Genomic DNA, 15,000 nt, shown 5'->3' on the forward strand with positions numbered 1-15,000 from the left:
AGTCCGTGAGAGCTTGCCTGGGAGGATCAATAGAAAGTTCAGCACACAGTCAAGTAGTGAGTGTTATCGATGTGGAAGAAGGGGTCATTTTGCCAGAGATCTCCAGTGCCCAGCAAGAGGAAAAACGTGCACAAAATGCTCACAGGTGGGACATTTTACAAATGTATGCAAAACAAAATTCCTAGCTACTCCTGGAAAATCGGATGTACGGTATATGCAGGAGGATGCCTGTGGTGATGACGATGATGACGAATATGTGTTTGCAATTGCTGGTAGGGATCATGGAGGAAAGGTAGTAGTCAACATTGGAGGTGTCCCAGTGGAGATGATCATCGATTCTGGCGCGAGTGCGAATGTCATTAGTCAAGCCTCGTGGGAACAACTGAAGAAATGCCATATCAGGTGTGTCTCACAGCAAAACACAAAGAAGCTGTACGCCTATGGAGCAGTTAGCCCACTTGAAGTTATTGGTACATTTACAGCGGATATCACAATGGGAAACAAGGGTGTGTCAGCTGAAGTCACAGTTGTCAAGGGTCAAGGGGAGTCACTTCTAGGAAGAGAAACGGCCACTGAGTTAGGAGTCCTGAAGTTGAACATTCCAGTTAACAGTGTGGTCAATTACAGTGAGCTAATGACTAGATACAAAGATGTGTTCACAGGAATTGGCAAATTGAATGACTTTCAATTGAACTTACATATTGATCAGCAAGTCCAGCCGGTAGCACAACCATTACGACGGCCGGCATTTAGCTTGAGAGAGAAGATTGAAAAGAAACTTGATGAACTTCTCCAGGAAGATATTATTGAGAAAGTTGAAGGTCCAACGCCATGGGTAAGCCCTGTTGTGGTGGTGCCCAAGCCCAATGGTGATGTGAGATTGTGTGTAGACATGCGGTGTGCCAATAAAGCCATTATTCGCGAGAGGCATCCAATCCCCACTATTGACGAAGTTTTGGAGGATATGCAAGAAGGTAGTGTCTTCAGCAAATTGGATCTGAAGTGGGGCTACCATCAAATTGAGCTCAGCGAGGAGTCACGTGGCATTACAACCTTCGTAACACACAAGGGCCTGTTTCGATATAAGCGGCTGATGTTTGGCATCACGTCTGCACCAGAGAAATATCAGCAAGTAATTCAACAAGTATTGCAAGATTGCAGTGGAACAGCAAACATTTCAGATGATATCATTTATGGTCATAACACAGCTGAGCATGACAAGCGATTGGAAAAAGTGTTGACCAGGTTGAGGGACAGGGGTCTTACTCTCAATAAGGAGAAATGTGTATTTCATATGCCGAAGCTCACATTTATGGGCCTGGTACTATCTCGTCAAGGCATTGGTCCAACTGAAGAAAAAGTCAAAGCAGTTAATGAGGCTTGTGAACCACAGAGTGTGTCAGAGGTTAAAAGCTTTCTTGGCCTGGTTAATTTCAATGCCAGATTCATCCCGGACCTTGCAACTGTGGCAGAACCACTGAGGAGGCTGACAAAGAAAGGAGAGCCGTTTGTGTTTGGTCCAGAGCAGCAGGCAGCCTTTGCAGAGTTGAAACGGAGGTTAACTCAGGCAGAGACTTTAGGCTATTTTGACCGCAGTGCAAAGACAAAGATTATTGCTGATGCAAGCCCAGTGGGTCTGGGGGCAGTCTTGGTTCAAGAGCACAAAGGAGAGAACCGGGTAATTTGTTGTTGAGGACTTTCTGAGGTGGAGCGACGTTATTCGCAAACTGAAAGGGAGGCATTGGGACTTGTGTGGGCTTGTGAGAAATTTCACGTTTACCTTTATGGAATAGAATTTGAACTATGGACTGATCACAAACCTCTTGAATTCATTTATTCCACACGGTCCAGGCCTTCAGCAAGAATTGAACGATGGGTTCTCCGGTTGCAGCCTTATGTATTTTCAGTGAAATATTTGCCTGGGCAACTGAACATTGCAGATGCATTGTCATGCCTTACAAAGATTGAAGAAAAAGAGTCAAGGAGTGTTGCTGAAGAGTACATCAGATTTGTAGCGAACACTGCTGTGCCACAAGCCATGACTGCTGAAGTAATTGAAAGAGAATCTTCAGTTGATGATGAGTTAGACACCCTACGAGAGTGCATCAAGACTGGAAACTGGGAGAATTCTAATTGCCCTGGTTACAAGCCAATCCGAGATGAGCTTTGCCTTTTTGGAAATATTGTCCTGAGAGGAACAAGAATAGTGGTACCAAAGAAACTTAGAGGAAGAGTGATTGAATTAGGCCATGAAGGACATCAAGGACTGGTGAAAATGAAACAGCGACTACGAACAAAGGTGTGGTGGCCAGGCATTCATAAGGACGCTGAGAATTTTTGCAAGACATGTCATGGTTGCCAAGTTGTGGGCGGACTATGTAATCCTGAACCTCTTCATATGACTGAATTGCCTCAAGGGCCCTGGCAGGATATCGCGATTGATTTCATGGGCCCACTACCATCAGGGGACTATGTCTTCGCGGTGACTGACTACTACAGTAGATATGTAGAAATTAGTATTTCAAAGAGAAACACAGCAGAGGTGGCCATCAACAGCCTAAAGAAGATGTTTGCAACTCATGGATTGCCATACACAGTGACGAGTGATAATGGTCCCCATTTTGTGGCAGAAGCCTTTAAAATGTTCTTAAAGGACAATGGAATTAAGCACAGGAGGACCACCCCGCTGTGGCCCCAGGCGAACGGAGAGATTGAACGTCAGAACAGGTCACTTCTTGAAAGAATGCAGATCGCACAAGTGGAAGGAAAGGACTGGAAAGAGGCCGTACAGACGTATTTAGTTGCCTATCGAAATACTCCCCATCCAAGTACAGGAGTGTGCCCATCAGAGTTGTTGTTCGGAAGGACATTGCGCACAAAGCTTCCAGGTTTGAGGCAGGCTGCAAAGCTAGATGAAGACGTAAGGGATCGAGACCAAGAAAAGAAAATAAAAATGAAGGAATACTCTGACAGAACGCGTAAGGCTGAAGAAAGCAATCTGATGGCTGGAGACAAAGTCCTGTTAAAGCAACCTCGGGCAAATAAGTGGACCACCCAGTTTGAGAGCCAGCCATACGAGTTAATTGACAAGTGCGGTAACAGTGTTGTGATCAAGTCGCCTGAGGGGGCCCAGTATAAAAGAAATACCACTCATGTGAAGTTGTACCACGAAAGGGAGAAACCAGAGGGTCCGGAGAAATCAGCATCTCAAGAGGTGGATGTTGGAGATGTTGCAAGTGATCTGGGAGAAATGCAGCAGAGTCAGAAGGATGAAATCAAGCAGAGCGACGCCACACCTGTGAAGTCACCACGACCAGTGCGGACAAGACATGCACCAAAAAGATTTGAGGACTTTGTTATAGAATGAACATTTATTATTGAACATTAACTTTAGTGTGATCATCGGATGTCAGGATGATTCTTTAAGTGTTGTTTAAGTTCACAATGTTATATTTGTCTTCTTGTTTTATGAAGAAGGAAAGGGATGTAGGATGTTTCGTGTAAGTCTACATGAAGAGCGCAGATGTATATTTTATGCTGTCCTACATGATGTAGGGGTGCGTAAAAGCGGGGAGGCCATGTTGGATTATTAAATATGTTTTGTTGTGGTTTAATCCGTGTCCATCGAGTCGTACCTTCTTCGGGGATTCTACATAGTGTATGTATAGTAGTGCAGTTTAAAATAATGTCTCTAAAATATTATTGTTTGGATACTTTCTTTAGCATTAATTTTTTGTGGGAGCTAGTGATGACCACTTTTTTTAGTTAAATGGTCCCTCATGATTTTAATTCTTAATTTATAGCATACCTTGTCAGCATTCTGAACCTTCTAAACAGGGTGCAGAGCTGCAACGACAACCACCTTCTGATGGGTGCTAATTGTGCTGAAGACACTCCCTTGATGAAGCAATACACCAAGCATTTGGTAGAAGAAATGAAGCGTATAGAGGGAACTAAACTCACTACAGACCAAGGCCATGTGGTTGAATTTAGATTCCAGTTGATCCCAGCTGACATGAAATGGTTGTCATCCATGTCAGGCGAGCTTAATAACTGTGCCATTTACTTTTCACCCTTTGCTAATGTGAACCAAACTGATAAAACCACTATTGGTGGCTCAATTGGTGGACCAGAAGCAACTTGGCAACCATGGGATTACTCCAAGCGGATTCAAGTTGCAGAGAAAGTTGCCAAGTTTAAAGACAAGCTTAAAGATCCTCATGGGAAACAAAGATCAGAGGTCACCAAATTAATTGCCAAGGAGAAATCTAGGCAAGAATTTGTCCCCTCTCTAGGCAAATATGTGGATTTAGCTAAAGCTGAGCCACTCCACAACACTAACAATGCCTGGCAGCATTGGTTTTTAGCTCTCCTGACAGTGGCCATGCAGTACACTGACCAAGCTAAACTGAAGACAGCAACAGTGGTCTCAGACCTTCCAAACTCCTCAGCACTGGTGGCATTTCTGAAGAGTTTACGAGAAACCATAAAGTGTGGAAGACTTTGCAACAGCTTTAATAGGTGGTTTAGTGAGAAGAGAAAGAAAGGAATCCCTTTTTCTTACAGATTCACTGGTCTGGAATCCAAGAGATTTTCATGGAACTTTGCTTACCTAATTAAGGCACTGTTGCAGATAGACAAGCTGTCAAGTGGGTCTGTCCTAAAGCTTCACACACTAGCATTCATTGGTGTGCAAATCAGGGATGCTGCTGCCATTTACTCCAGAGTTGATGTAAGCAAGCAGCAAGTTGATGATTTGAAGAAATTGTGCCAAAACTATTTCACAGCAAATCGTCTCCTGTTAGATGGGGTGAATCCCACTGTGTGGACCCTGGGCTATGCCATTCCATATCACACCAACCTACTATTGGAGGAGCTTGGGTTTGGGCTTGGCCTTAACTCTATGCAGGGTCGAGAGGCTAAACATGTCAAGCTGGCAAAGTATGTTGAGAACACTTGCAATGTGAAGAAAAGTATGAGGTGGTGGATTGTGTTCCGTCATGGGTTTGTCTGTCTCTTATGGCTTAGGGAGATGGACCCCTACAGTGTTATTTATCGTCAAGAGAAAAAGAAAGGTTCTGAGTCTTACATACCCAAGAGGGTTAAAGACCACGATGACAGATTTTGTTATTGTGGTCTGCCTAAGTTAAAGGTCGCTGATGAAGGTTGCACGATATGCAAAGACAACCTGATGAAGCTAGTGAAGCAAAGTGTTGCTACTGGAAAAGTTAACAATGAGCTCAAGCAGTTTCTTAAATAGTTAATTCGTTATATGTATAAACATATATAGACTTTATTTCCTATTTTTTAGTGTTGCAATTATTGATTAAATGGAAAATATTATTTTAATATCTTATACTTTCGTAGAAACAATTCAACTCTCAATAATGTTATCAGAGATAACAATGTAATATAATTTGTGTTGAGTTCATTTGATTTCCTGTCTCCCCAATTAGTTGAGCCTCTGTGCTCAAGTGATTATTGTACAAGTGGTAATTTTCAACTCAGAAAAATTCTAAGTGTTCCTTGTAGTCAAACCTATAAAATCCTGATTACTAGCTTAGACACTCTACCATTGTTCCATATGAAACAGAACTGTAGCAATAATGAAAACTGAGTGTAGCTGCTCTCAAAGCCTTCAAATAATTACTGCTCCAGGGAGTCATGGAGTTGCATTCAAGATCACCCTTTGAAATCTGTTCTCAAGTACTTTAAGAGAAAGAGATTATTATTATTATTATTATTATTATTATTATTATTATTATTATTATTATTGTTATTGTTATTGTTATTGTTATCATTATGCCCTTTGCAACAGAGTATGACTGAGAATTCACTGGAAGACACATTATAAACAAAAACATGGGTTGTGCATTTTTTTGCTAGATTGATCATAGGAAAAGAGCTTATAGTATATCTAATATATGAATAAATTGCAATGTCAATTAACTTAATTGACTGATGGTTTTGAAATTGAACAATAAACTATAATTTAATAGTTATGATTTTGATCATGATGTACAGCAACAACTGATTGAATCACAACAATGCATATAAAATGTTGGAGAAAGCTGGAGTACGGGGAAAACCTCTTGAAGCAGAGTAGAGAGAATCAACAAACATCGATCCCAGACCACATTTGTGGAAGGCGAGTGCTCTCACCACTTCGTCAACCCTGCTCCCTGGGTGTTAAAATCCTACTTTTAATAATAATAATAATAATAATAATAATAATAATAATAATAATAATAATAATAATAATAGTAATGTCTTAGATCTAGTGTTATGGCACACCGTCCATGTTCCAGTAGCCATAGTGAAATTTCACGGTCAGAACTTCATTTTTCTTATGAAACTTCAACTCCAGTGGCTTCTCATCTGAAACAATCACCTCACACCTCTCCTGTTCACGATTTATTTGTTTTTTTAGAATGTTCTGAAGCTCCACTTCAACCCCATCAATGTCCATTCTTCTGAATAAATATTTTGCCTTTCGAAAATCAATGATTTTGTAAAACAATTGAGAGTTCGTTTCACTAAATTCATGACCGAAATTTGTACGGTCCAAGATATTTTTTGAGATGCATTCCATCACCTCCTTGGGCATGTCCACAGTAAATTCACCGGTCCATGGATTAGCTAATCTCGGTCTTGAACTGAGGCGGCGAATAATTTTTATGTGAATCTTTCTTAAGGCCCTAGCTACCATTCCTTGTGAAGGCAACAGTCGTTGTATCTCTCGATCTCTGGAACGCTCGTTGTATTTATGGTCCAAGACTCCCACGGCACCATCAAGCTCTCGAAAGAAGTCACTCACTTTTTTGATTCCATCCCCAGTTGAAATTTTGGATAAACAGTCAGATTTAGCACGCTGTAAAGCAGGTCGAAGCGTTTCAGCAAACTCAACTTTGGCTGCCATCTTGGATTTTTGTCACGTAAATTCCTTATTTTGCGCCATCTTGATTTTTACCCAATACCCACCTCGCTCGCTTCGTAGGACGGGCGCGGATATCTCCATGCTTCAGGCGTGGCAATCTGAGATTCAGGCCACCTGGGGATGACAAATGTTTGGTGCGGAAGAGTGGACCACATTTCTCATTGTTGCCCTCGAGTAAATTAAGGCATGGTGGCCCACATTATTGCGCGAAAAAGTAAGGGGGCGGTCTAACTTCTGAAGATTTGGTAACAACAATCTAAGACTTTCGCAGACTAATAACGTCACAAAAGTTTTTGTATTGATGTGGATGACGTTTGCAAATGAGGTCACGTGACTTGCTACGGCCACAAAACTCAAAACAAAAAATGGCAACAGTTTATGCTAAAATTTATTTCACTTCGCTACTATTAGATTAGTCAAAATGGTAAAAGAAAACGAACTGTGCTTGGCCTTTGTTAAATGTGTCCTTAGTTTTGGAAAAAGACGGCATTTTGCACTAGTGCCCAATCGGCTATGGCAAGTGATTTCTTTTTTCGGACATTTATTTAAAATTATCTTGAAATTCCAGGCACAGAAATCATTTAATGTACCTAATAGTGTTAACATCATCAAGGTAAATCCAGCCACCAGAAAATGGAAAAAAGTGTTGCTGTTTAGCTGAGAAGATATTTCTCTGTTAAAAATAACTTTGACATGTCACGTGATAACATATCATTTTAAATAGCAGTTAAGGTTTCACATTTTATTGCTGCTAACGATGTCCCAAAGATATTTCGTGTTACATAAAATGGATAAATAGTTAGACCACCTCCTCACTTATTTTTATAAAATGGATCTGGGCCCAGGCATTAATTCAACTGAGCCGGGGAATCGCTAGACCAGAGCGGAACCGATTGCAGTGATTCGTTTCGTGGGGGTTGTTTTCTGGATTTGATGAGGATGAAGTATTTTTGGAGCAGTCTTCGGATGATGGCAAAATTTTAAAAAGTGGTTCTAGCGCAGGTGAGGTCATCAAATTTTATCTGAAGAATCCTTTACCTAGTTACCAGTTACGTTTTGAAGTAAAGAAAATTCGAGTTGTGAATCAATTATTATCGCTGAGATAATAAAAGTTAATATATAACTAAAATTAGTAGTTAACTGACAATTGGCCAAAAAAATAGTAGTTAACTGACAATTAGCCGAAAAATTAGTAGTTAACTGACAATTGGGTACCCCCATTAGCACCCTCTTTCATGTTTAACCGGAGAATTAGCTAAGCAGATGTTCGAAGGAGTGTAATAGCTGTTGAGTTTTATTCCTCAGTTCTCGAGTTCCATAAGTATAAAACTTAAAAATGGTTTGCTTTAAAATCAGAAAAGAACCAATTCACCGTTGCAGTTGAAAAAAGTGTATGCCAGGCAAAACAAGTTGCATCTCGGTAGCCTGAAAGTTAAGAAATAATTTGCCTGTTTTTTAATTAACAAATACACCAATACATCACTAACGTTTCATGTTTAACCGGAGAATTAGGGAAGCAGATGTTCGAACGTGTAATAGCTGTTGAATTTTATTCCTTATTTATCGAGTTCCATAAGTATGAAACTTAAAAATGGATTGCTTTAAAATCAGAAAAGAACCAATTCACCGTTGCTGTTGAGAAAAGTTTATGCCAGGCAAAACAAGTTGCATCTCGGTAGCCTGAAAGTTAACTGACAAAATAATTTGCCTTTGTTTAAATTAACAAATACACCAATACATCACTAACGTTTCATGTTTAACCGGAGAATTAGGAAAGCAGAGGTTCGAAGGTGTAATAGCTGTTGAGTTTTATTCCTCAGTTATCGAGTTCCCACCCTGCGAGCAGAGCCTCTTTTTGTCTTTTTCTTTACTGAGGAGGAGAAAAGTAGGCTCTGCCCGAATCGCGTCAACTCTTTGAAGCCGCCGCAGCCCGAACTTCTGGACTAGTCAATCTTGTTTTCTCTCGTCAAACCGGTTTTTCCAGTGCGAGCGTCCGTTTAGTGACAAAACCGATAGTTATAATTGAGCCCGCTGAACCATGAAAAACCAAGATGGCGGCGAGATCTGGCATATTAGGCTTGGGTTCGAGACTGTATCCTGGCAACATGCAGCGCATATTCAATAAAGATCTTACTCGATTCATGCAGAGCCTTTCTCGAGAACGCCAAAATCGAGCAACCAAAAGAAAGGCTGTGCTAGCAGGGTGTCGAGTTCCATAAGAATAAAACTTAAAAATGGATTGCTTTAAAATCAGAAAAGAACCAATTCACCGTTGCTGTTGAGAAAAGTGTATGCCAGGCAAAACAAGTTGCATCTCGGTAGCCTGAAAGTTAGGAAATAATTTGCCTGTTTTTAAATTAACAATTACAACAATACATCACTAACTTTTCATATTTAACCGGTGAACTAGGGAAGCAGATGTTCGAAGGTGTAATAGCTGTTGAGTTTTATTCCTCAGTTATCGAGTTCCATAAGTATAAAACTTAAAAATGGTTTGCTTTAAAATCAGAAAAGAACCAATTCACCGTTGCTGTTGAGAAAAGTGTATGCCAGGCAAAACAAGTTGCATCTCGGTAGCCGGGAAAGTTACGATATAATTTGCCTGTGTTTAAATTAATTTGAAATAAAGAGAATAAAGAAATAATTTTCCATGTTTTAATTGCATGATGCTGGCCGTTGTAAACCGTGTTTTAGAAAATATTCCAGATTGATTTATTGTGCCTCTGGACTATTTTGACACGTCACTCAAAATTAATTTAAAGTAATTTGAGATATTTGTCGTCGTTAAAAACTTCATGACGAAGTCGGCCCAACAAATGTGTCGAGATTAACACCTCTCTCTCCCTTTGTCTCTTGCTCTGCCTTTTTAGTGCGAGTCTTGTTACAACTCCCACTGAGATTTTGGTAATTTTTTTTTACCTTAACAGCGGGGACCCACATTCCTGACCCAAGTTAAGCTCCTCATGTTTCAGGGCCATCTTGATACTACGACTGCTTAAGATACAGCATGACGAACGTGTCCGCGCTCTGCAATTTTAACTGCACGTCTTCAAATCACACCATAGAAGAAGACTCGGAGCTTCATCTCGCAGACAAGATCGGATTAATAGTGCGTATCATCCTAACTATTTTTACCTGTCCATTGACCGTTCTGCTCAACATCTTGGTGATCTTGGCCGTGAAAAAAAGACCACGACTTCAAAGCAAACCCAATATCTTGCTGGCTTGTTTAGCAACAACCGACGCCTTCATTGGCCTCACATTAATACCAGCGTTCATCCTGTTCGAAACATTTAAGCTGTTTGGTAGCGAGAGCATGGCTAAATCGTTGCGTTTTCACTTCCTCGATCGAGCTTCAGTGACAAGTGTTGTCAATTCCTTGCTTCATCTGATGCTAGTAACTTTCGAGAGGCTTGTAGCTATCAAGTTTACCATTCATTACTCCTTCATAATCACAGTAAAGAACATCAAGATATGTGTCTCCGTCTTTTGGGCCATTGCGTTGAGTACATGGGGTCTAAGGTATATAACAAGCAACCTGGGACTTTTTACATTGACTACTCTGGTGCCATCCTGTATAATCTTCATTGCAATTTCCTGCGCGATTTTGTACCGCGAAACACTCCGTCACAAAAAGCGAATTAAAACTCAGCTTGTCAATCGACAAGAAAGGGAAAGGTTTTTGAGGGAAAAGAAAGCTTTCAAGACAACTGTTTTGGTCGTTAGCGCTGTTGTTCTCTGTTTTCTTCCTACAATATTACTTATGTTATCAATAGTCTACAGACTTCCTTTGGCAAAATCGGAACACTTTTCGGACTGGGCTCGGATGTTCGCTATGCTAAATTCGCTTCTTAATCCACTCATTTACTTCTGGCGAGATAAAGAGATGAGAACGATGGTGTCGAAACTGTTTTCAAGGAATGCTTCGGTGAATCCTTAGGATTAATTACAATGAAGACTAAACGATACAACTGATATTAAAAAAAAGCATCGATCGCTCAGTTAATTACTGAGTCGTGAATAGATCAATGAATCACTTTCTTCGAGAGTGAAAAAAAAAGCACCGAATGAAGAGGAATCACGTCGAGGAAAGCTCAGTTCTCCTGATCAAAATCCTCTATCGTTAGCAGTTATTCATCCCGAAATTCTCTCTTTTTCATTGCGTCCGGTGCAAGTAATACTGTTAATTATTCATAGACCTAAGCATCGTTGACTTACAATAGGTTGTTTCTGAAGTGTATGAAGCCTCGTGTAATCGGTTCAGTGGCTGTTTACAACAGCGTATGAAAATCTGAACCAGGAACTACCACCTTCGGATCTCAAAGTAAGAGCTCTTACTATTCGGCCACGTTGTCGAAAGAGTCGCCCAGGTACAGAAGCATTCGAATTCGTTTTAAGTAATTTAGTCAGTTGCAGTAATTTTGATGGGAGTGTCTATAAAGATAGTTTTGCCAAACGTCTCTGACCAGTTGGTCGGCGGTTTTGGGGTTCAATTGTTGAAAAGAAAGAAACGCAAGAGGAAAAAACAAATAAGGACAAAGAGGAACACGATATTGTAAAAATCTTGAAAGAAGGGAAATGCAGAGATCCAGAACTCAGGGTCTCAATATATAAAGGTAGTAAAGGTGGAGAGAGAGGGAAATTTAAGATCGGGTGTCAAGTACAGCAGCAAACGATGAGAAGTGGAGCTCAGTTTGGGAGTCGGAATACCAGAGAGTCTTCTGATTGCGGCCACGACTATCAGCGTAACTGCAACGATTGAAGGATCTGGGTATTGTAAATATTTACATACCATTTAACCTCAACTTTTTATGCGCCGATAAAATCGAAATCCCACCCCGACCGGGCAAACCCGGGGTATTTGACTATCATCTGTGCCCGGGGAGTGGGGAATTTGACCTTTGCCTGCGTGGGGGGGAAAATTGAACCGGAAGTGTCAGGACGAGATGGAAGAGATGTAGCATATGTGAGCGATTGGCTTACAAAAAAGGTCTTCAAAAGGTCTTTATAAAAGACGGCAGGAGCCGACGACGATTGTTCTTTAGTAGGGTAAGACAGACAAATCCGATGATAGGGTAGGGCATTTGAACACCATTTTGGCCCGAGGAGGCGGGAATTTGAAAGATCCAATCTTCAAAAGTTCAAATGCTCGGGCTTTGCCCCGGGGAAGGGGAATGTTGAAGTTTCGAGTTGATCGGCGCATTAGACGTTAGTTTACATTCGGTTATTCAGCACTGAGCTTTAAGTTTATAACGTTGAAAGTAATTAAGGCGAACTTGATAGTTGGGCTAAATTAATCTTTATCTTCTTAACTTTCAAGTTGTTGCGGGTTTTGGAGTGTGACAGCTTTCAGTATTTTCCTTTTTTCGCTTCGTCGCATCACCGAGGGAAAATTCACTCGCGTCACACCTGGATACAAGAATATCATTTTTTTTTTTCAACAATATCAGCCAATCACCGAATCAACCAATCAACCAATCAATAGTTCAGTCAGTACGTCAATCCACCAGGAAATTAAAAAAAAAAAGCAGCAACCAAAGTCTTTATTGTACAAACTCGGTTTTAGTTATTGTGAGGCTATACTGGAGGCGAATGGGATTTAATCCTTAGATTGAAGAACTCGTACTCGTTTTGCTAATACCAGGGTTTCCGCGAGATCAGAACTTTTCCTAAACAACCAAATCTAATGAGCAACCGTGACGGCCTTCTGCAAGGCTTACTTTTTTTCAATTTTCAGGGTTTTTTTTCTGTTAGCTCCCATGAGTGACCGTTTAATTAAAAGTCTTACATTACAGCTATAGATGCCCACAAGAGACCACCTGCGTTTAAAGAAAGGCAACCTGACAGAGGTCGTTTTAGGCTTTTAGCTAATCCTTCTTACAGATACCTGAGCAAAGCTCAACCGCTGTGTTTGCTACTCTGAATTCAGTAATGTAGTACATTGACGGTTGACTTTTACACCGCTCGGATTTCCCTCCACAAGCCGCTCGCCACGCACTTCAGCCTCTCGTTGGTCTCTCCTTCCAATGTTCATGGCTCGTTGTGCTCTTGTACTGAATTTACGAGACCACTCGATCGAAAATTTGCGGCTAACTAAGCAATTCCTTCAGTTCTTTGCTGAATTGCAAGACTTCAATCACGGTCGGGAAACCGAGGTCTGTTTTGACGGAATTGTAAAAGTATTCCGGGCTCTAGAAAGAAGGAAAAAACACTTTATTCTTGACAGTGTATGTTGTGCTCTTGTATATAAATTCTTCTTAAAATGCGCGTACACTACTTAAGTTGAAAGAAAATATACCTCTTTTTTTTTTATCTGTTGGTTTTCAATTCCCTCGGAGCAGTGCATTTTACCTTAGTTGTTTAGTGCGTAGTGCCTACTCTATTGAAAATTCTGTGAGGATGAGAACTTGGCTGGTGCATGATATTGAGAGCGGAAAACATGGAAGAGGACTGGCATAAGGTGACAATTGCTAAAATAAAGTGAAATTTTAGTATACTAACACGCAAATTTTACAAACATACGTCTTAACATTTCCGCTTCTCAAAATATTTTTCTCTCTATTTGCAAATCGTTCCCCGCAGATTAACGGCACAAACCGAGGACGACTTTAATTAATTCACACGGCGTTATCCATTGTTAAGAAAAAAGAAAATTACTTGCAGATCTAGACGAGGAGATCGCTAATTAACTTATATATATTTACCGCTGTCGAAAGTATTTTCCACTCTTGTACCTTGCAAATCATAAAAGTAAGACAATTCTCTTTTAGCAAACTCAATCTCGTCGCCGAAGTCCTCTTTTCTTTTGGTCAACACCAAGAACACGGACTCTGGCCACTTCCAAGGCAGGAAGTCCGCAAATCACGGACTTCCGGCTCGTCTACGCACGCTCAGAAATTTGAAACAACAGTGGTTGACAACGGTTGCAAATATGGACCTTCACTGCGACTGCGCATAAATTGAAAGTGGCCAGCGTCCGTGTTCTTGGTGCTCACCAAAAGAAAAGCGGACTCTGGGGACGAGATTGAACAAACTCACCTCTTTTCGTAACTCATTGAGCATGAGCAGTAAGGGCCCGTCCAACTTGCCTCTCACCTCGTTATCACCTCTATACCATGAACAACAGATGAGATTATTTTCTGGACTCATTTCATCGTGTACTTTTCAATCGTTGTAAGATTAGTTCGTTACACAACACCCTATGACATCCCTTTAAACGCGTCTAAGACCCCGTGACTAGAAGTATCAATGTTTATTTACTTGGATTGAAGCGTTTTCAAACATGAAATTGTTTGATTGATGTGCCGGGATTCCCTTGGGCTCAGGTCGACCAGAAAAAAAAATTGTTCACGAATAAACTGAATCAAAACTAGTCAAAACAAGTTGAGGCTATAAAAATATCGTAACAGAGACACACTTTGGGATTTGAATGCCCTTTTGTACTCCCTTTCCTTAGCTTTGCAAAAGCTATGCTTAATTACACGCTTGCTCTACTAGTCCGGCGTAGAACTTCAGGCGGAAGCCTAGTGTTGAGGAGATGTTCTCGGTCTAAAGAATTGGAGTCTAAAGCATCATATGATGATAATAACACTGAACACTGAAATAAATAGTTGACACTACAGTCAGGGTGGTTTAGTGGTCATCAACCGTGTTTCCCATCTCTGTGACCCAGGTTGAACTCGTATGTGGGTTGAGATTCCGTCCAATATAACCTGACTCCGAGGGTTTTTCTCCGGGTTCTCCGGTTTTCCTCGCTCCTCAAAATCGACTCGCAGTCAATTACATCTGGCTGGGTCTGCGGTGCTCCGAGATCAAACATAGATTGTACGGCGGCAGCCGTGGGCGCCTTCACATGCATTCGGTCCGATCCCGTTGAGCCGGTTGATCCTGAAAAGCCCTTGTAGGGAGCGGTCAACTAAGCGTACATTTACATTTACAGCTGCCCCCGCTGATAAGTATTATCGTACGTAATGAGTCGAGGGCCCGGGGAGAAGAATGGCTGTTTGCAAACGGAGCACACTTAGCATAAGGCAATTGCTGTTGAAGTGGGGAGAAAACAAATC

General features: G+C 41.0%; 3 protein-coding genes across 3 annotated transcripts in view; 2 read left to right on the forward strand and 1 right to left on the reverse strand.

The window, feature by feature from the left end:
• The first annotated feature begins 3,566 nt into the window (after positions 1-3,566).
• On the forward strand, positions 3,567-6,083 carry LOC138007152 (uncharacterized). The gene is made up of 2 exons (XM_068853903.1): positions 3,567-3,658; positions 3,804-6,083. The coding sequence occupies exon 2, from the start codon at positions 3,869-3,871 to the stop codon at positions 5,258-5,260; it is 1,392 nt and encodes a 463-aa protein (XP_068710004.1). The 5' UTR covers positions 3,567-3,658; positions 3,804-3,868; the 3' UTR covers positions 5,261-6,083.
• Positions 6,084-9,944: 3,861 nt separating this feature from the next.
• LOC138005420 (lysophosphatidic acid receptor 3-like) lies at positions 9,945-10,877 on the forward strand. The gene has a single exon (XM_068851651.1). The coding sequence runs from the start codon at positions 9,945-9,947 to the stop codon at positions 10,875-10,877; it is 933 nt and encodes a 310-aa protein (XP_068707752.1).
• A 1,457-nt stretch (positions 10,878-12,334) lies between these two features.
• LOC138007150 (uncharacterized) overlaps positions 12,335-15,000 on the reverse strand; it is a 17,879-nt gene continuing 15,213 nt past the window's right edge. The window contains exons 11-12 of the mRNA XM_068853900.1: positions 13,976-14,045; positions 12,335-13,128 (exon numbers count right to left, since the gene is read on the reverse strand). Coding sequence (XP_068710001.1) covers positions 13,027-13,128; positions 13,976-14,045 — 172 coding nt within the window. The 3' untranslated portion in view covers positions 12,335-13,026. The remainder of the gene's footprint in view (positions 13,129-13,975; positions 14,046-15,000) is intronic.

This window comes from Montipora foliosa, chromosome 6 (genome assembly GCF_036669935.1).
Source record: "Montipora foliosa isolate CH-2021 chromosome 6, ASM3666993v2, whole genome shotgun sequence".
NCBI lineage: Eukaryota > Metazoa > Cnidaria > Anthozoa > Scleractinia > Acroporidae > Montipora > Montipora foliosa.

Excerpts from the sequence above, each read along its gene's own strand:
- LOC138007152 (XM_068853903.1), top strand. The coding sequence starts at position 3,869 with ATGGGTGCTAATTGTGCTGAAGACACTCCCTTGATGAAGCAATACACC.
- LOC138005420 (XM_068851651.1), top strand. The coding sequence starts at position 9,945 with ATGACGAACGTGTCCGCGCTCTGCAATTTTAACTGCACGTCTTCAAAT.